Source organism: Artemia sp. Qi Xiang Cuo, chromosome 5 (genome assembly GCF_049724085.1).
Source record: "Artemia sp. Qi Xiang Cuo chromosome 5, ASM4972408v1, whole genome shotgun sequence".
Lineage (NCBI taxonomy): Eukaryota > Metazoa > Arthropoda > Branchiopoda > Anostraca > Artemiidae > Artemia > Artemia sp. Qi Xiang Cuo.
The window spans coordinates 59496321-59513668 of NC_142798.1; the positions used below are offsets into that span (position 1 = coordinate 59496321).

Genomic DNA, 17348 nt, shown 5'->3' on the forward strand with positions numbered 1-17348 from the left:
GTTTTACTAATTTTTGACTCAGTTTTCGACTAATTTTACTGATTTTTACCTAGGTTTTACTAATTTTCGACTCGGTCAAAATTTCGGGGGGGGGGGGGGGGGGTTCAAACCGGGGAACCCCCTCCCCCTGGAAACGGCCTTGGGCTGTAGGTGGGATTATCACCAGCACTTTTTTTTTATGTACCCAGATTTCTGGTCTCTAAAACGAAATCATATACTAATGAATGGACAGATTAGATATCCTCTATGTTCTTATCGAATAAGGCTCTAAATTACAGCTATTAGTTGAGATGATGCACAATGCTTTCATTGGCTACGAGACCAATACCAGATCGAATGATCCACCGTCAACAAGATATTTCACCCACCACATGCTGCTAAGACTTTTTTTTATGGGCATTGCTTATCTAATGGGCCGACATAGATGGCATGGTAACATAAAGAAATATTAGTATTACCGGCACATCTCTATGCTCACCAGCTTTCTCCAGAACCTACATATAGTTCCTATAAATTATTTACTTGCGATATTAAATCATTTATTTGCCTAATAACGTAAAATGTTTAATCTTCATACGACTTCAATGTAAACTTAAACTTTGTTCATGATTGAATCGAAACTAGACTTCTCGGAAAATGGGCAGGTTGCACGTCTGGTTTATATTTCCTGATCTAAACGTGGAAAAAATTGTAACAAAATTTATTCTATTCAGCAAATTAAAACCTAAGTTCTCTACAAGCAATTTATGATGGAATTTTGCGATCGTCAAATTATTTCCAGATGATCCGCATAGAAATTGCCAGAGCTCGGTAATATGATATGAAACAGAAAATGATTATCATAAGATGACGTATCTGTTGTCAAAATTTCAGAAAAGAATGTCATGAAGCAAAGTTGCATATACGACTAGCAAGTAATCTTAAGAAGATATTAACGGGAGTCAAATTTCAAGTAAAATACTTTCTTTATTTCTTTTTTTTTCAATCCTTTGAGTCAGTAACTCTGGGCAGGGGCGAATCTCCAGCATTTTTATTGAAGGGCAAGAGGGATCCATATCTGGTTAGTCAAAGGGCATGGGATGTATAATATTTTTTTCTCCGCATTATTCCGGGGCAACTGCCCCCCCCCCCCCCTTGCCCAGTGGCGGATCCAGGGGAGGGGCGAGGGGGCGCCCCCCCCCCTAACGTAGTTTAAAGTAGTATAGTTGACTTAATTAACGCAAGTTCGCGCTAGTTAAACTTGCTCCTAACGCAAGTTTATCGGATCAACCTGTTTTGCACCCCCCCCCCCCCTAAAACAAATCCTGGATCCGCCTCTGCCCTTGCCACCCTCAAACGACGCCCTTGGAATATCACAAGTCTGATTTCTGTTTTAAACAAACCTATTTCGTGGATTAATTTTATTAGAGTTTATATAGGCTATATATTGAAAAAATAATTATATTATTTACAAGCAATAATTTGATGAAAATAAAAATGTTCAGAATATTCAAATTATTTACTTCTTATTTTGTAATTTTTTAGGTAAGGAGCTCCAAGAGAACTTAGTTCAGCGAAGTTATTTTTCTTTGACATTATTTTTCTAAAAGTATTCCACTTTTGTAAAACTGACATGAAAGAAATACTGATATGAAAATCGTCATGAAATTAATACATTAATATCTTGGTTTTACACAGGATATAGTATAACAATAAGCAACTTACGATTTTGAGATATGATATTACAAGAGAGAAACCTAAAAAACGGAATGACAAAGTCGTATAGATTAAATATAACTACAGAATAAGTGTGACTGCTTTCACTAAAAACTCTCTAATATTGGTTTTCAATTATTCTCAAATACCTTTTTTTAAAGTAGACTCTGCAAGTGTTTCTTTCTACTTGACACTTGAGCGCTGTGACCACACTTCTTTTTTTTCTCTTGGAGAACTCAGAAAAAAATCTATAAGGCTTTATAAAGCATTATAAAGCTTAATTTGATTCATAAAGCTTAATGCAAGGCCGTATCCACAGGGGGGGGGAGGTTTGACCCCCCCCCTGAAATGTTTGTTTGACTCGTAAAAACGTAACAAAAATGGATATAAACAAATTTTGTATGCGTTTTTTGAGTTTTTTTTTTGTGTGTAAAACACCCCCCGAAAAAAAAACTTTGAGTAAAACCCCCTCGGAAAAGAAATCGTGGCTACGGCCTTGGCTTAATGTGAATAATATTTCGAAATAATCACGTGCTACAACAGGCCCGTTTTTGGCTAGACCATCTCCTACCATCTTACGTCTTTTGAAAGAAGCCATTTTTAAGAAAATTTGGGGGCTGATCTTGCTTATCAGGCCAAAATTTCAGAAAATCAAAATTTATTCTTCTCTCACCAGGGGAGTAAGGACTTTAGTAAGGATATCATTTGAGTCCTTCATTCAATGTTCTACCTCGCAGAAAAATTTAAATCTAAGGCCTTTCGGCTGAGACCAGAGAGCTCTTAAGATCTTAGAACTTTGATTAAGCAAAAAAGAATAATCAGAGCAGAATGATGTAAGATCAGAGAAGTAAGCTGTCAGCAGCAAAAACCAGGTCTAATGTTTATTGTTTGAAACAGTTTATTAGAGTCCTAAACTTTCACGAGAAGTATCGACTGATGCTACAAAAATCACATATGAATAGAATGGGATGAAAAAAAAAAATATTGTTAGTCATTTTGAGTCACAGGACTTTATGATAAGGACAAAAATAATCTCAGTCCATAGTTGCAACCATGATATCACCAGAAAATATTACTCAAAAGTTTGTACGACTAGAAATGTAACATTAGATAGGTAGCAGAGAATTTAATTTCCTATTCTTACAAAATTGGTCATAAATAGCTCATTTTTACAACTTTTTCAGTTTTTTTAAAGTAACAGCATTGTTGCATAAAATGATCAACCCTCGCATATCACACAGAAGGCCTGCTCATGTTATAAAATCAAAGTTTAAACTAATGTACAACACTCACGCAAGCATACCAAGATTATAAAAAGCATAAAAGTCCCTTGAATGGGTTGACTCTGATTCAAATTGACAATGCAAACTAAATTTTTGAAAAGTACCAGCACTGGTTCAAAAACGACCAGTGTTGCAAAAAAAGTTTAAAGGCAATTTTCAACGTTATTTTTCTTCAAGAAAAATAAATAAAAAAATTCAATATGGCTTGAATATAGCTCTTAAATTTAACTGCAGTTTAGTTATGGAGGATAATTGATCATGGGATAGTTTAGTACCATCTACCTTTTTTCATATTTAATTTCAAATATAAAATTTGCGCTGTGGACTTTCAGCGCGAAAATTATTAGAAGCTCTAAATACTATCATCTCGAATATTGTCGAGAGGATATTGACTGGGTCACGAGCGAATATTGAGTGGATCGCGGTCGCGAGCATTAATATTGTTAATGCTCAAATTCCGTAGTGGCGAGTAGTGGAACTTGCTTGTTCTAATTAAAATTAAAAAAAATACAAGTGTTACGAATATGAATTTGACTGTTAAAATAAGAAACGCGATTTAAATAATTTTTTATTTCTTACATAACAATACATATAAATACATGCATACACAATTATTGCTCGTTTAAAGAGATAGTATAATATGTGAATATACAATATAATATATAAGTACCAGGAGACCTGCCGGTACTAAAAAACCTGCAAGTTTTTTTACAAAGTTATTTCAATGGGAAATTTGTTTCCGATTTTTTTTTTCATTACACTTTCAGCATCAACTTCAACTTTAGTTACTTTAATCGCAGTGAGATTGACATATCCAATTTATTTCTGTACTTGTTACCAGATGTCTGGTTTAAAGTTGCGCCGCCATAAAAGTAAAAATGCGGCAAAATATCCATTATTCTAGTGAAAATACGCCGAATGAACGATTTACCATAAATTTTCCAAAAAAAAGCCCCGATTTGAAAAATTCATGCAAACCACCTAAAAAAAACCCAAAAAACGCCAAAATGGCGGAAATGTGCCCCATCTGGCCACTCTGGAAAGTACTGACACGATTAGTGGAATTGCGTAATAAAGTTACAATTTACTTGGGAGGAAAAACTGAAAATATTAAATATCTATTGGAAGAACGAATTCATTCTCAAGTTCACTTATTTGACAGATATTTTTTCCAAATTAAACAAAATCAATTTGTATTTGCAAGGTTCAAACAGATCAGACATTTTTGCATTTAACGATCAAATTTGAAACTTTTATTATTGAAAATCAAGTGCAGCCTAAGATGAACCTACTGTCTGTAATTTTCAGTCATTCATCGCTGCTAAAAAATTATTTTGACGACTATTTTGGGGAAGAGATGAGAAAGCTTAGTTCGTTGAGTTGGATTTGTAACCCATTTCAAGACGACTTACCAACTAGCATGTCAACAAAAGCAAGTAAAGAACTCACTGACTTACAAGAAGATACGTCACTAAAAAGTTTTAATCGTAAGCAGTTATCAAAATTCTAACACTCAGTTGCTGATAACTATCCTTGCCAGAGGCGCCAATTAGGGGGGCAGGGGGGGGGCATGGCCCCCCCCCTACACTTTGAAAATTACCTTCTTATTTATATTTCACAGCTATTTTCTATTTTAGCTATGTGCTATATTAAACCAGCGACTGGTCCAATAAATACGACCAACAAACTGGTGCCCTAATTATATAATCTTGTTTTGAAATGTCTAAGAGCGAGCGTGTCTACACTATTTTATTTTCGAGTAGGGTTCATTCAAAACTAAGCTTCATGTGGTCAGTACCCGTTTGTTATTGTTCTTGTGAAGAATTCGTTGTAAACTATGAGTTTTGTATATTGCCTTTTTTAGTAGCTGTGAAAGGAAATGTGTTCTAGGGTTTCAAGGGGTTTTGGTCAGCAGATTCTTGACGTTGTAGAATAGTTTATGGGATAACTAGTCCCAGTGGAGTGTATGGGACTGTCGTGAGCAGGAAATGTAAGTGATTGGTTTATGGGGTTTCTAAGCGGGGTAGTTTCACCGTGGAGTATGGGAGTGATTTTCTAAGTGAGTTTCTACGTGTTTCTTCAGTTCTTCTCTTGCCGTGTCTGAGTGAAGTCATTGTCTACTACTCGTTTAACTATGAGTAAAAAGCGACAACAAACTTTGGATTTTTTTTCGGTGAAAATGCGGAAGAAAAATCAAGAAACTTTAGTGCAAGAAACTGGCAATAGTGTCAGCGCCCAAAGTCTCGGGTTAGTTGAGATAAATTCCCCCACCTGTGACATAATTTCGGAAACAAGCGGAACAATAAATGGCTCAGATCAACATGAAAGTTCGGTCTGCATCGCTGAACCCCTTGCGGGTTCCAGTAGCAGTCAAGAAACTCTCTCAGATATCTGTAGGACGCATCACGACAAACCAGCTCAACCTATTCTTGAGAGATATCCGGATTCCAGTTCTAACGGAAGGAAATTCAGTGCACATTACTATAAGACTTATGAATGGATTGAATACTCAAAGAACTTGAATTTCCTGTTTTGTTTTGCTTCCCGCCATTTTTCTATGGGGACTCTAAGGACTAGAGAAACTGCTGGAAAAAGGGCTTTTATTGAGTCAGGATTTCGCAAGTGGAAAAACAATTCTGCTCTATTAAAGCAACATGATGGTTCTAAAAGACATAGGCATTGTATGTCAGCATGGACGGAATTTAAGATAATGAGTACTGGTACTTCGAAATCTATAGCGAATGACTTAATTCAGTCCAGATCTCAAGAGGTTCAGGAAAATAGAGATCATGTGAAGTACATTTTTCGCGCTATTTGCTTTCTTGGCCGCCAGGGTCTTGCTTTGAGGGGTCATGACGAATCAGAAACATCTGCAAACCGGGGTAATTTGGTTGAATTGATGGAGTAAACGTCTAAAGGCGACGAAAAGCTGAAGGCCAAGTTACAGCGCCGATATGGTCACTATTGCAGTCATCAGTACCAAAATGAGGCAGTTACACTGATAGGAAATGCCTTGTGCCAAGATATTATTTCAGAAGTAAAATCAGCTAATTAGTTTGCTATTCATGTCAACGAGACAAAAGACGTTTCTAGAAAAGAACAATTAGCGATCCTACTCAGGTATATATCAAACGGGAAAGTAGTGGAGCGACCAATCGGCTGCTATCACATGCACAAATTAGACGCCGAGAGCTTATCCACCTCGATTTGTGAAACTATAGAAATGCTTGGCGTAGATTCGATGCTGTGTATTGCCCAATGTTATGATGGCGCATCCGTTATGAGTGGGGACTTGAACGGAGTTCAAGCAAAGCTTAGGGAGAAGGTGCCTCATGCAGTTTATGTACACTGTCACGCCCACAGATTGAACTTGGTTTTGACTGACTGCCTAAAAAATATCAGCGAACTTTCTGAGTTTTTCTCTGTGGTGCAAAGACTTTACGCATTTATATCATGCAGCAATAATCGTCACGAGCTATTTGTGGAATTCCAGTGTATTAGCGAGCAAAAAGTCTTGGAGCTAGAGAGGACCGTCCAGACTCGCTGGTTTTACGCAGTCCGCTCTATTTCGAAGGTGAAGGCCAGATTTGATTGTATTGTTGCTGTGCTTGCCGCAGTCTCTGATAGTTCCAACGGCAAGGCAGAGTGTGAAGCAAAAGGACTACTGGACAAAATCAACTCTGCCTCTTTTGTTTCAACTTTACAAATAATGGAAAAAGTATTAGTCATTGTAAATTGTTTATCAGAGCAACTTCAATCCGGAAGTTTCTTTATTTATAAGGCACTTGCGCTGATTTCTGGGACATATGAGACACTCCAAAAGCTTAGAAATGATAACGAATTGAACAACTTAAGCAAAAACATATCTGAATTCTTAGCTTTAAACGATGTCCAGGAATCGAAATCTTCACAATCTAAAACCAGTGCTCGAAACGAGAGAAGTCAAGCCATTTCCATTCGTCTCAAAGCCTTTCTTTCAAACTCAACAACCGGTAAACGCAATATCAGTCAGCCAGTTAAATCAGACTGCGGTAAACTTCTGTACTTTGAGGTAATAGATTGTTTCACGAGTGAGATGGACCAACGTTTCATGCAGAATATGCCTCTGCTCGACGCTTTATCTGCCATCGACCCCTCAAGTTCCAATTTTCTCGAAATTTCAAAAGTGGAAAGAGTTATGTGTCATTATCAAGAGATTCTCGGTGTTGACGACCATGCCATAGAATCCCAGCTTTCTCTTGGGAAGCTGCATCTGTCAAAAAGTGATATTTCAAAAATGGATCTTCTTCGAGCTATCGAAATCTTATCCGACCTCCCAGTTGCCTATTCTGCAGTGCTAAAACTGATGAAGCTAGTTGCTACTTTGCCTGTGACCACTACCAGTAATGAACGATTCTTCTCGGCATTAGGGCGTGTGAAAGACTATCTGCGATCGACGATGGGAAACGACAGACCCAGTGATCTCATGATAATGGCCGTTGAAAAAGAGGAGGTAAAGAAACTGGATTTGGATAGATTAGTCGACGATTTCGCCAAGCAGCAACCTCGCCACTACCCCCTGTTTTAGGTCTATTTGTTAATTGTTGTTCTTTTTTTTGAATCTTAATTAAAAAAAAAATAAAAAAAAAAATCCTTGCCCCCCCCCCCTACATTTTCGTGAATTGGCGCCACTGATCCTTGCCTGTTTAATGAAGTTATGAAAGTCTTCCTCCTTTTACTAGCTCATATCTATGTGAGGCTAGATTTTTGGCAATGCTCACTGCGACTAAAATTAACTTTGTAAAACAAAAAAAAAACTTGCAGGTATAGTTATAAAAGTAATAAAAAAAATTATTTAAGTCGTGTTTCTTATTTTAACAGCCTTTTATTTATATTGCTAACGTTAGTAAAAAAAAGGCAAAAAGGTGGGTCCCAAGATTGTAAATTTTTATTAGACGGGTCGGAGCCCAGTCACCTTGGGAACCACTGATCACGCCATTTTTAAAAGTAAGAACAATTAAACTCAAAATGGATTCATCACCATGGTCCAGTTTTAAAGGTGCTGCAGGGCTAGGTCAAGCCTCAAAATTGTGCTAGAGAGCCCAAAATACCAAAAAACTTGAAAGGATTCTTAAGAATTAATTATTATTTGTATTTTATGCCCTCATTCTGATTTGATTAGAGTGAAGATTCCCAGCTCCCTCCAAGATTTGAAAACTTGGCAACTATAGATTTAATAAGCATGGTGGATACGAACATCAACTGAGCCCATTATGAAAAACAAACATGACACAACATAGACACACTATTACAGACACCACGTACACCTGCTGTATAACCAAAAAAGCCATATTTCCATCACCACGTTTTAAACAAGCACCAACTAGACAAGCCCCTTCGCCGAGAAAAAACTCTTACGTCATTATTCTCACTACTTGTAGATGATACACTATTACATCTGTCTTCATCGATTTCACTAGCATCGATTCGTTTTTGCCACGCTGAATCATTTGTATTGCTTTTTATTTCATTTTGAGTAAATAAACTACGCAAATGGTTTTCTTTATCCTGGCTCGCTCGTCTCCCAAGATATGGTTTAGGCGTCGAATTGTAGAAATTCCCGAGAATGTGAAGCTTTGGCTAAAAGGATTTCGGCTTTAATGGTTTATTTTGCTTAAGATTCTCGAATGAAAGTTTCGATTTCATTAAAAATGCCACTAAGCAAACTAGAGAATTGGAATTATGCAAAGGAAAAGTCAAATTAAAACCAAATGTTTTGGGGATCATATTTGATTTAACAGATTCCCACATTACTTGGCCCCTAAAACCACAAACAGGGATACAGGTAGGAGAAGCGTTTAGAGGCAGGGGCAGATCCAGGATTTTTTAGGGGTGGGGTGGTGGTGGTGGTAAAATAGCTTGATCCGATAAACTTACGTTAGGAGCAAGTTTAATTAAAGCAAATTTGCGTTAATTAAGTAAATTACACTACTTTAGACTATGTTAGGGGAGAGCGCGCTACCCTCACCCCCCTAGATCCGCCACTTTTTAGAGGTGACTCAGACTGCCTCCCTCCTTCCAGGTTAGGATACTACCCACTCCAGAAATGGCCAACAATAGTAAGCAAACTAACTAATTAGGTCATAAGGGTTCTTATCCCTCTTAACACTTTTCTGGTAATTATGGGCGTTCTACCCCCCCCCCCCCCCAGAAAAAAAAGAAAAGAAATCTATCTAGCCTTTAAACTTTGCCTTTACAATTGTTTCTAAACCAAACTTCTTTGGAACTGGTTAGTATCTGAGGATTTCGAAATAAACATAATTGCTCAGCCTTTCAGTTCTTCCATTTTTACAGGCTTCGCCTATTTTGAAACAAAACAACTTTATCGGCTTCTCTTTATTCTACAGTTCCACACCCTATTCGATAAGAAACTTATTTCTATGGAAACCCGATTTCAGAATTTCCCGCTTTCGAGATAATTAAAGTTCACCTACACAAACCAAATTATTGCCAATAATTTCTTCAGTAATAAACCCTCGAGTTTTGATTTTTCCTACGTTTTAGAAACATTCATTTTGAAACTTGAAATTGCACGTTGACACCCCCTATCAAAATTCATTGATTTCGAGAAGGGTAAAGGTGCCTTTATATAAATAGCCACTGTATCGTCACGATTTTTTTTCGCAAATCTTCAAGCTTTGGAATCCTACCTGGACACCCTTCATTGATAAATATTATTTTCAAATTCATACAAATTTCAAAAAATTCTTTAATTCTAGACAAATAAGGTGCCCTGCCCCTTATACAAGAACAATTTTATTGCCAATAGCTTTTTCAAATGACACACCTTCCGGTTTTGAAATCCTTTTTGGAAACCTTTCAGTTTCAAACTAGGATTTTTTTTTTCTATATGGAAATCCAACAAACAATAGACGTCATTTTCATGAAAATTAACTTATGAACTCCAGAAGTACAAAATTTGAACTGTAATTCTTAAGCTATTGAATTTTGAGCTTTAATTTTTGTACTACAGCCTAAAAAATATCCAATTAGATCTAGTAAGAATATCCATTTATTTTATCTGAATAAAATAAAGAGAGTAGACATGGTACAAATTTCCTCTTTTCCTTTTACACTTTTACTATCTTATCAGTCTTGTTTATCTCCTTATGTTTTCATGATTTATGCCTGTTTCTTCTCTACTTTACCCCCCTGTTCCATTTGGTGTGTTTCCAGATAAGTTTGTTCTATTTTAAAGATTCCATACCGAAGTACTGTACAGGTTTAGTCATTGAAGAAATCATTCACCTAAAATAAATAAAAATTGTGAATTTCCCCCGCCCCCTTGATTTTGAAAAATACCTGTTTTTGGAATTTTCATAAAAAATAAAAAAATGATACCATCCCTAGATTTCAAAATTTTCACTTTTTAAATCTTCATTTTAAAAAAAAATCGAAAAAAATCCTTGCCCCACTAACTTCGAATAATGCCTCATATCCTTTGTTCATCCTTTTCTTTGTTTTGTTATTTCTAAAAAAAAACATAATGTCTACAAAAAAAGTTTTTTTTTTGTATTTTTGAATTTCGAAATACATTACATAATTCGACAAAAGGAGAGGCGGTAGTTATCTGGATTACAAAGCACAGAAGCTTATGAATCATATTCATTGGCTTTAGAAATAGTTTTCATCGATCACGTTATCAACAAACGTAAACATTTATAGTTAATAGCAGAAGAAATTACTTAGGTTTATAGCTAAAGTCTAGTACAACCCAGTCAGAATCAGTCGAAAAAGAAAACAGACGGGGCAAACCCCTGTAAATTCTTCTGTTCGGGATTGTGAAGGAAATATTTTCTAAATGGGAAAATGAAGATTAACTTCCATAATTGTTTATTGGACTGAAAATAATTTTTCGGTTTGAAAATTTACATTTTCATTTGATTTAATAAGAAACCAAGGAATAAACTCCTTAAATATACATTTTCATGGAGGAAAGTTGATATTTAGTTTAAGAAGAATGACAAGTTTGAAGTAGAATTTACCGACAATGCTTCTCATATACTAGACGAAAGAAAAGTCTGGAGGAGTCTAACCTGCTGGTTGGCTGCGAGCGACGTCTTCGTTAGAATTGTCGGTTCTCCGTTCTGTTGAATCTTAGGTTCTGCCAATGGCGTAACGACAGGCTTCCATATGTTTCCCCTGCAAAGTGTGATGTTGTAATCATAAATTAATACGTTTGTTATTTCACAAGGATTGAAGTTAAAAAAAAAGAAGTAACTTTTAGGTGGAAAGGAAAGGCTTTCCTCCCTTTTTTGAGGGAGGAAAGAGTTTAAGAAATCCTACTGTTTTCCTTTCGAAAATAAGGTAAAAACATTGCAATATTTAATAGCTTTTCCATTCTTTTCCTTTGTTACGAAAGACAAAAAAGAAGAATTTTGGTAGGCAGTTTGGCCGCCTTAAGTCAAAAGCCCAACCCTTTCAAAAGTTAAATTCACCATATTTGGTCATCAGTCCTGCAGTATCGATTTGTAAACGATTTCGATTTAGCCGTAGGAAAATCAGCGCTTTACTGAAAGCCCAAAACAATATATGTTTTTAAAGAATAAAAACTAAGTGCTTTAAAATGATTTTTTACCGTGAATTTGAAGGCTACGCTATTTTTTTACTTACTGTCATTTGAAGCAAAAGAATTGCTATTAATTTTCATTCAGGCTAGTAGCTTAAAAATCAACTCCTCAGAAATGTTTGTTGCAGGAATGTGTTTCAATCTATGACGGCCAAGTTACACGTGGACATTTCCAAAGTTACAGAACCCAGGTCTCACAATGAAAGCATTCTAGCAATGCTTCCCTCACTGGTTGACATTAAATCAAGAGAGTTTAGTTCAAGATTGTGAGGGCGCAATTGGGAAGCTTATAGACAATATTAAAACGAATTTAGAGTGTATTGGAGGGAGAGTGATTTAAAGGTGAAATTTAGCAGAGTAGGCTACAGTGCCACTTTAAGCGGTTTTACTTTCACGGTTGTCAGAATTTTAATTGTGGCGCACTAGCTTGCCAAATTATGATTTCACCATTAAATTTTTGCCTTTTTTCCTATTTCACACTTCGAAAAAAAAAAAAAAAAAAAAAAAAAAAAAAAACAAGCAGATAATAAACATTGACAGTGGAAAAAAAAACCTGGAAAGAAAATGTGGCATGTGGCAATGCTTATAACAAAATCCCAACAAGTAGAAGTGGTGTCATGGCAAGTACAGAAAATAAAGTTAAATAAGCGCGGATAGAGTTAAGATTTCACAAAATATCACTTTTTTCTACTGCTGTTCTTTTCCCACAGACACTAACTTGATTTTCAACTTTAAAAAAGAGTTATTTCATATTTAAACCCCGAAATGAATATCCGGCTACGCATCTGAACCGAATTGAAGTGAGAAAAGTGAGAGACGCTGACAGCCTTGAAAGCAATGACGTCTTTTGCTTATGGTCATGCTAAACCAAGTATCTGTGGCAATATGAAGAACAAACATTAAAAAATATTATGTCCGTATATTTATGTGGCATCTCGCAGTATGGTTTATTAGACTAACCAAAATAATATATTTTTTTGAAGCTATATAGCCCTGTGTAACCCCTACTTGAAACTACGTAATTATCAATATTCGTCCCCATTACTTTTTTCTCTCTATTTAGTATTCAACTTGGAAGGAAAAAAGCCTCTCGGCTCATCAGAATAACGCAATCAAGGAACGAGAACAGAGAGTTCCGAAATATGAGACTGCTAAAATTAGAAATAAGTTCCAAGAGAAAATTCCAGTCCACCCTACACAACAAGTGAATTTGAAGGGCTAGCCAGAAAAATTATGTTAGGGTCATTCAAATCTAATTCAGTAATTTCTAGATCAAGTGAATACAAGGTTAGCGAAAAGGTGTATTTTATGACATGTCAAAGGCAGATAAAAGAAATTAAAATTTTTTTTCAACTAATAGCAGTAGGCTATACCAATGAGACCGTACTAAATTCAAAAGACAATTTTCGAGCCACTCTCCATTTTTTCCGATAACAGCGAACGATCAAGCACTAGGTCACTTCTTGTAATCTAAAAGAATATGGAGATACTTGGATAAAGATAAAACTGGATGCAGACTCGGAGTCGTAGGAGCAGGGTATGAGCTACAGGAAACAGGGAGAGAACACAAACCATAAACAAAGCTAACAGACAGCGGAAAATCCCTTGATCATAGGTGCAATCCCTTCGGTTCTTCTTCTGATTCTTCATTTAGGAAGAATTAGAAAAATATTCCTCAAAGTTCTGATGCATCATCAAGACTATTGTGATCACATTTTTCACAAGTTCCTATGGTCCATGGTGGGTTGACCCTCCCCCCCCCCGCCCGGAGGATGTCGTGATTCTATACGGTTTCCCTGTAATTTATCTTTTTATAATTTGACTTTTTTGCGTTTTCTGAATAAGATACCCCTAAAACAAATTCTTGTATATGTACCGGTCAAGTACATCCTAGGTTGATACCCAACTTAATAAATTACTAGGTACTACGGGTGGATTACTCTGGGGGAAACGACGCGATTCAAACAATTTTCGCTTCCTTGATTGATCTAAAATCTAAAAGAGTCGGAAAATTTAGAGGGCACGGTTTCTCAAATCTTTAGAAACATCATTTTCCTGTCGTTCTAGACTTTACACTGAATCTGCTAAGCTGCTATGATTCGTTGGAAAGGAAACATAAAGATCATACGCATTGACAAATTAAAGAAAGATGCCAAAGCTTGTTTCTCTAGAGTTTAGGGTTGCCATACCTAGCTGGGACCTCGTCAGGACGTTCTGAGATGGGGAAGTAGAAATGAAGTCAACAATTATGGGAACTTGTTGGGGCAGAAGCAGATGATGACCCATATTTTCTGAAAGATTTTCCCTGTTGAGCAAGTCTGTTTTTGCTTTTACGCATTTATAAAGCTTCATACAAGTCATGTTGTTGTTAACTTGACTTTCAAGTTCAGCTCTTTCGAAAAAATGTTATCTGGGCTCAAAAACCAAATTGGAACCCTGGAGGACAGAATTGAAGTGATCGAATTGAAAATGGATTATATGGACCAAAAACGAGATTGGACACGCTTATTTTCAGTGGTTTAAAGCAAACTCAAGGAGTCAGCGTTGTGACGGCAGTAAAAGAAATTATCGGAGACAAAATAGGACTACCGGATTTTGCAAATTCGCACATACTGAACATTCGTCGGTTCCGATCTTCATCCAGTCCGGACAGTTCTAACGTATCTCCCGTTAGCGTTGTATTTCGTAACCAGGAGGTTGCTAAATCCGTTTCCCAGCTAGATCGAACCTAGCGAAAACAGGTATTTGTTTCGGAGTACTTAACTAGAAAGAGGAAACAGTTGCTTGACCTGGCTCGCAATAAACTCGGTTCAAAGAACGCATGGTCCATAGAAGGAACCATGTTTGCTAAGCAGGGTCCAAACACAAAAAAAAATCCGAATTGCTAATAATATTATCAGTCAAGGACCCTCAGCTTAATGTTTGCATTTATTCGGGCTATTTTTGTTCAGGTTTTTCATTTTCTTTTCTCTCTTATTTATATCCTTTTCTGCCTTCATGTTCATATCTCTGATTGTTTTTGTTTTCCTCTTTATATTTTTTCTCCTTACTCCTTACTGTGTATGGTTAGTTCATGTTAAAATCTCATGATCGTTTAAAAAGAACTACGAAGAATATAGGCTAGTTGTGGATGATGTATTCGCAGACGTTTCATATGATGGATCAGAATGAAAAGATGGACTAACAAAATGCGCAAAACATAGTGCAGACGTTGAACTTAGGAGTCTTTTTCGATAGGATTCTAGTAAGGGTAATTCTATATTTTTTTAGAACTGTCGAGGGTTTCAATCAGCGAGATGTTCACTACTGTCAGTAATGAACTGTCTTAAATACCAACCTTTGTTTATAGGCCTATGTGAAACTTTTTTAAATGACGTGAATGTGAATATAATGGATTTTTCTGTTCCAGGGTATAAAGTTGAATATAGAGGTCGTTCTCTTACGCAGAGAGGAGGACTAGCAGCTTTGATTAGAAGTAATGTGGATTATAATGTAAGAGATGACCTTTCGCTCTGGTTTGAAGGTAAAGTTGAAACTCTGTTTATTGAAACAAGGTCGTCAAGCTTGGAAAATTTGATAATAGGAATAGAATATAAAGTACCATCATTTTCAGATAATGATTTCATAGAAGTTCTTGAAAATGTTTTGTCTAAAGTTACAAGAGAAAATAAAAAGACAGTTATAAGTGGTTTTAATATTGATCTGTTGAATTCAGATGACCGTGTAGATTTCCTTAACATAATGTTGTCGTCTTATTTATACCCTTTAGTACCAATTCCCATGAGAATAACGCAGTCTTCGGCAACTCTAATAGATAATATTTTGTTGATGTCCAATTATTAAATGATTGTTCGGCTGACGTTCTTATTAATGATGGATCAGACCACCTTATTTTGACTGGCAAAATTGACATTTTAAATACCAGGCCACCAAAAATAAGCTTAAATATCGAGATTTATCAGAAAATAGTTTAAGAAAACTAGCTGACAATTTAGACCATGTTGATTTTTCGGAAGTTTTTAAAAGTAAGTGTGCAAATGAGGCTTATAATTTGTTTCTGGATACATTTCTTACGGAGCTTGATAAGTGTTGTCCAACTAAACAGGTAAGAAAAAAAATATTCCAAGGAAGGAATGGATGACGAGTGGTATCCTTGCATCTATTAAAATGAAGAATAGTTTGTATAAAGATTATCTAAAAGACCTCACGGATCAGAAACTCGAGGTTTTCAAAGAATACCGAAATCGACTGAATAAAATAAAAAGGTATGCTGAAAAATCATATTATGAAATGAAATTTTATCAAATTATAGGAAAAATAAAGAAGACCTGGACAAAAATTAATGAAGTACTGGGCCATAAAAAAAGAAGGAGCAAATAAAAAAGATGATTTTTGGTGATGAAACTGTTAATGATCCGGAAGAAATTGCGGAAAAATTTAAGCAAGTATTTTTCAGAGGAAGGTTCAAAACTGTGCCTTGAAGCTGCTAAAAGATAATTAAGCCCCCCTATCCCCAAAATCCCACCTCAAATGTAACTCCTGAATTCCTGTTTACGGAATGTGACGAAAATGAAATAAGTGGAATAATTACGAAAATGCAATCACAATCTTGTGGAATTGATTAAGTGTCGTTAAAAATAGTTACAGCAACTAAAAAAATTGTAATCCCTATTTTAGCTTATTTAATAAATTTGTCACTTGAAAAGAGAACTTTCCCAGAAAGGCTTAAAGTGACACGTGTATTACCCTTTTATATAGGAATATCCCTTCAGAATCTTTTGTGGAAAGAACATGCAAAATTAGTAGGCAATAAACTTTCAAGGTACCTTGGAGTCATCCGCCGTCTTAAATTTCGTTTCCCTAATAAAATCCTGGAAATGATTTATCATTCTATTTTTCATCCCCATATGTTTTACGGCTGCTCCATATGGGCAAGTAACTTCATTTCTTGTTATAAAAGAGTTCAAATCATCCAAAATAAGAGTTCAAATTATATCACCTGTTCAACACATAGATGACATCAGTCTTCATTTCAAATTTACTAAGATATTGGATGTATCCAAGACTCAAGATTTCCAGATTGTGAATTTTTGTTTCAAGTATTTCAATAACTTCATTCCATCTTCATTTCAAAATCTGTTTACATTAAATTAAGATTTGCACACTTACGACACACGACATTCTTGTGACATAGTTTAAGAAGCGCCCTCTACGAAAAGAGCTTCTTTTTTAATTAGATTTTTTGCCCCGATTATTTGGAATTCACTCCCCTTAGACATCCGGAATTCAAAGAATCTTATATCCTTTGAGCAAGCAGCGAAGGGTCATTATAGAAAGTGTTTAGTGCTGTCGTCCTCCAGGTTTTTTTTTTTTTTTCTCCATTCTTATTTTTCCTTTGTTTTCTTGTTCCATATTGCTTTCTCTCTCTTTTTCTTTTTTTTACCCCTAAAGTTGAAACCATAGATTGATTTATTTAATGGTTTATTTTTCTCCCTTTTTTTTCTTCTTGATACATTCAGTTAACTTGTTGTTTCTGTTTGTTTTTAATTAATATTAGTTAATGTCCTGCCCTAGCCAAGCATATTTTTTGTGCTTTCCTAGCAGGAATGTTATGTTATGTAAGTTATTTGTTTTGTTCTTGAATATAGATAAATGAAATGGAAAAAAGAAATGAAATTGCAATATTGATTCCACAGTCCGTGATAGAAGCAGTGGCGTCAATTCGCGAAAAATTAGGGCGGGGGACACAATTTATTTTCAAA

At 35.8% G+C, this 17348-nt stretch overlaps 1 protein-coding gene across 24 annotated transcripts in view; it reads right to left on the reverse strand.

Moving 5' to 3' along the window:
* Positions 1 to 17348, reverse strand: part of Zasp52 (Z band alternatively spliced PDZ-motif protein 52) — a 165038-nt gene that overhangs the window by 101270 nt on the left and 46420 nt on the right. For 22 of the 24 annotated variants that reach the window (XM_089089779.1, XM_089089777.1, XM_089089787.1 and 19 more), the window contains exons 3-4: positions 11054 to 11159; positions 8376 to 8597 (exon numbers count right to left, since the gene is read on the reverse strand). In XM_089089779.1, the coding sequence (XP_088945905.1) occupies positions 8376 to 8597; positions 11054 to 11159 (328 nt within the window). The remainder of the gene's footprint in view (positions 1 to 8375; positions 8598 to 11053; positions 11160 to 17348) is intronic. The other 2 variants (XM_089089782.1, XM_089089778.1) reach the window with 1 other exon arrangement.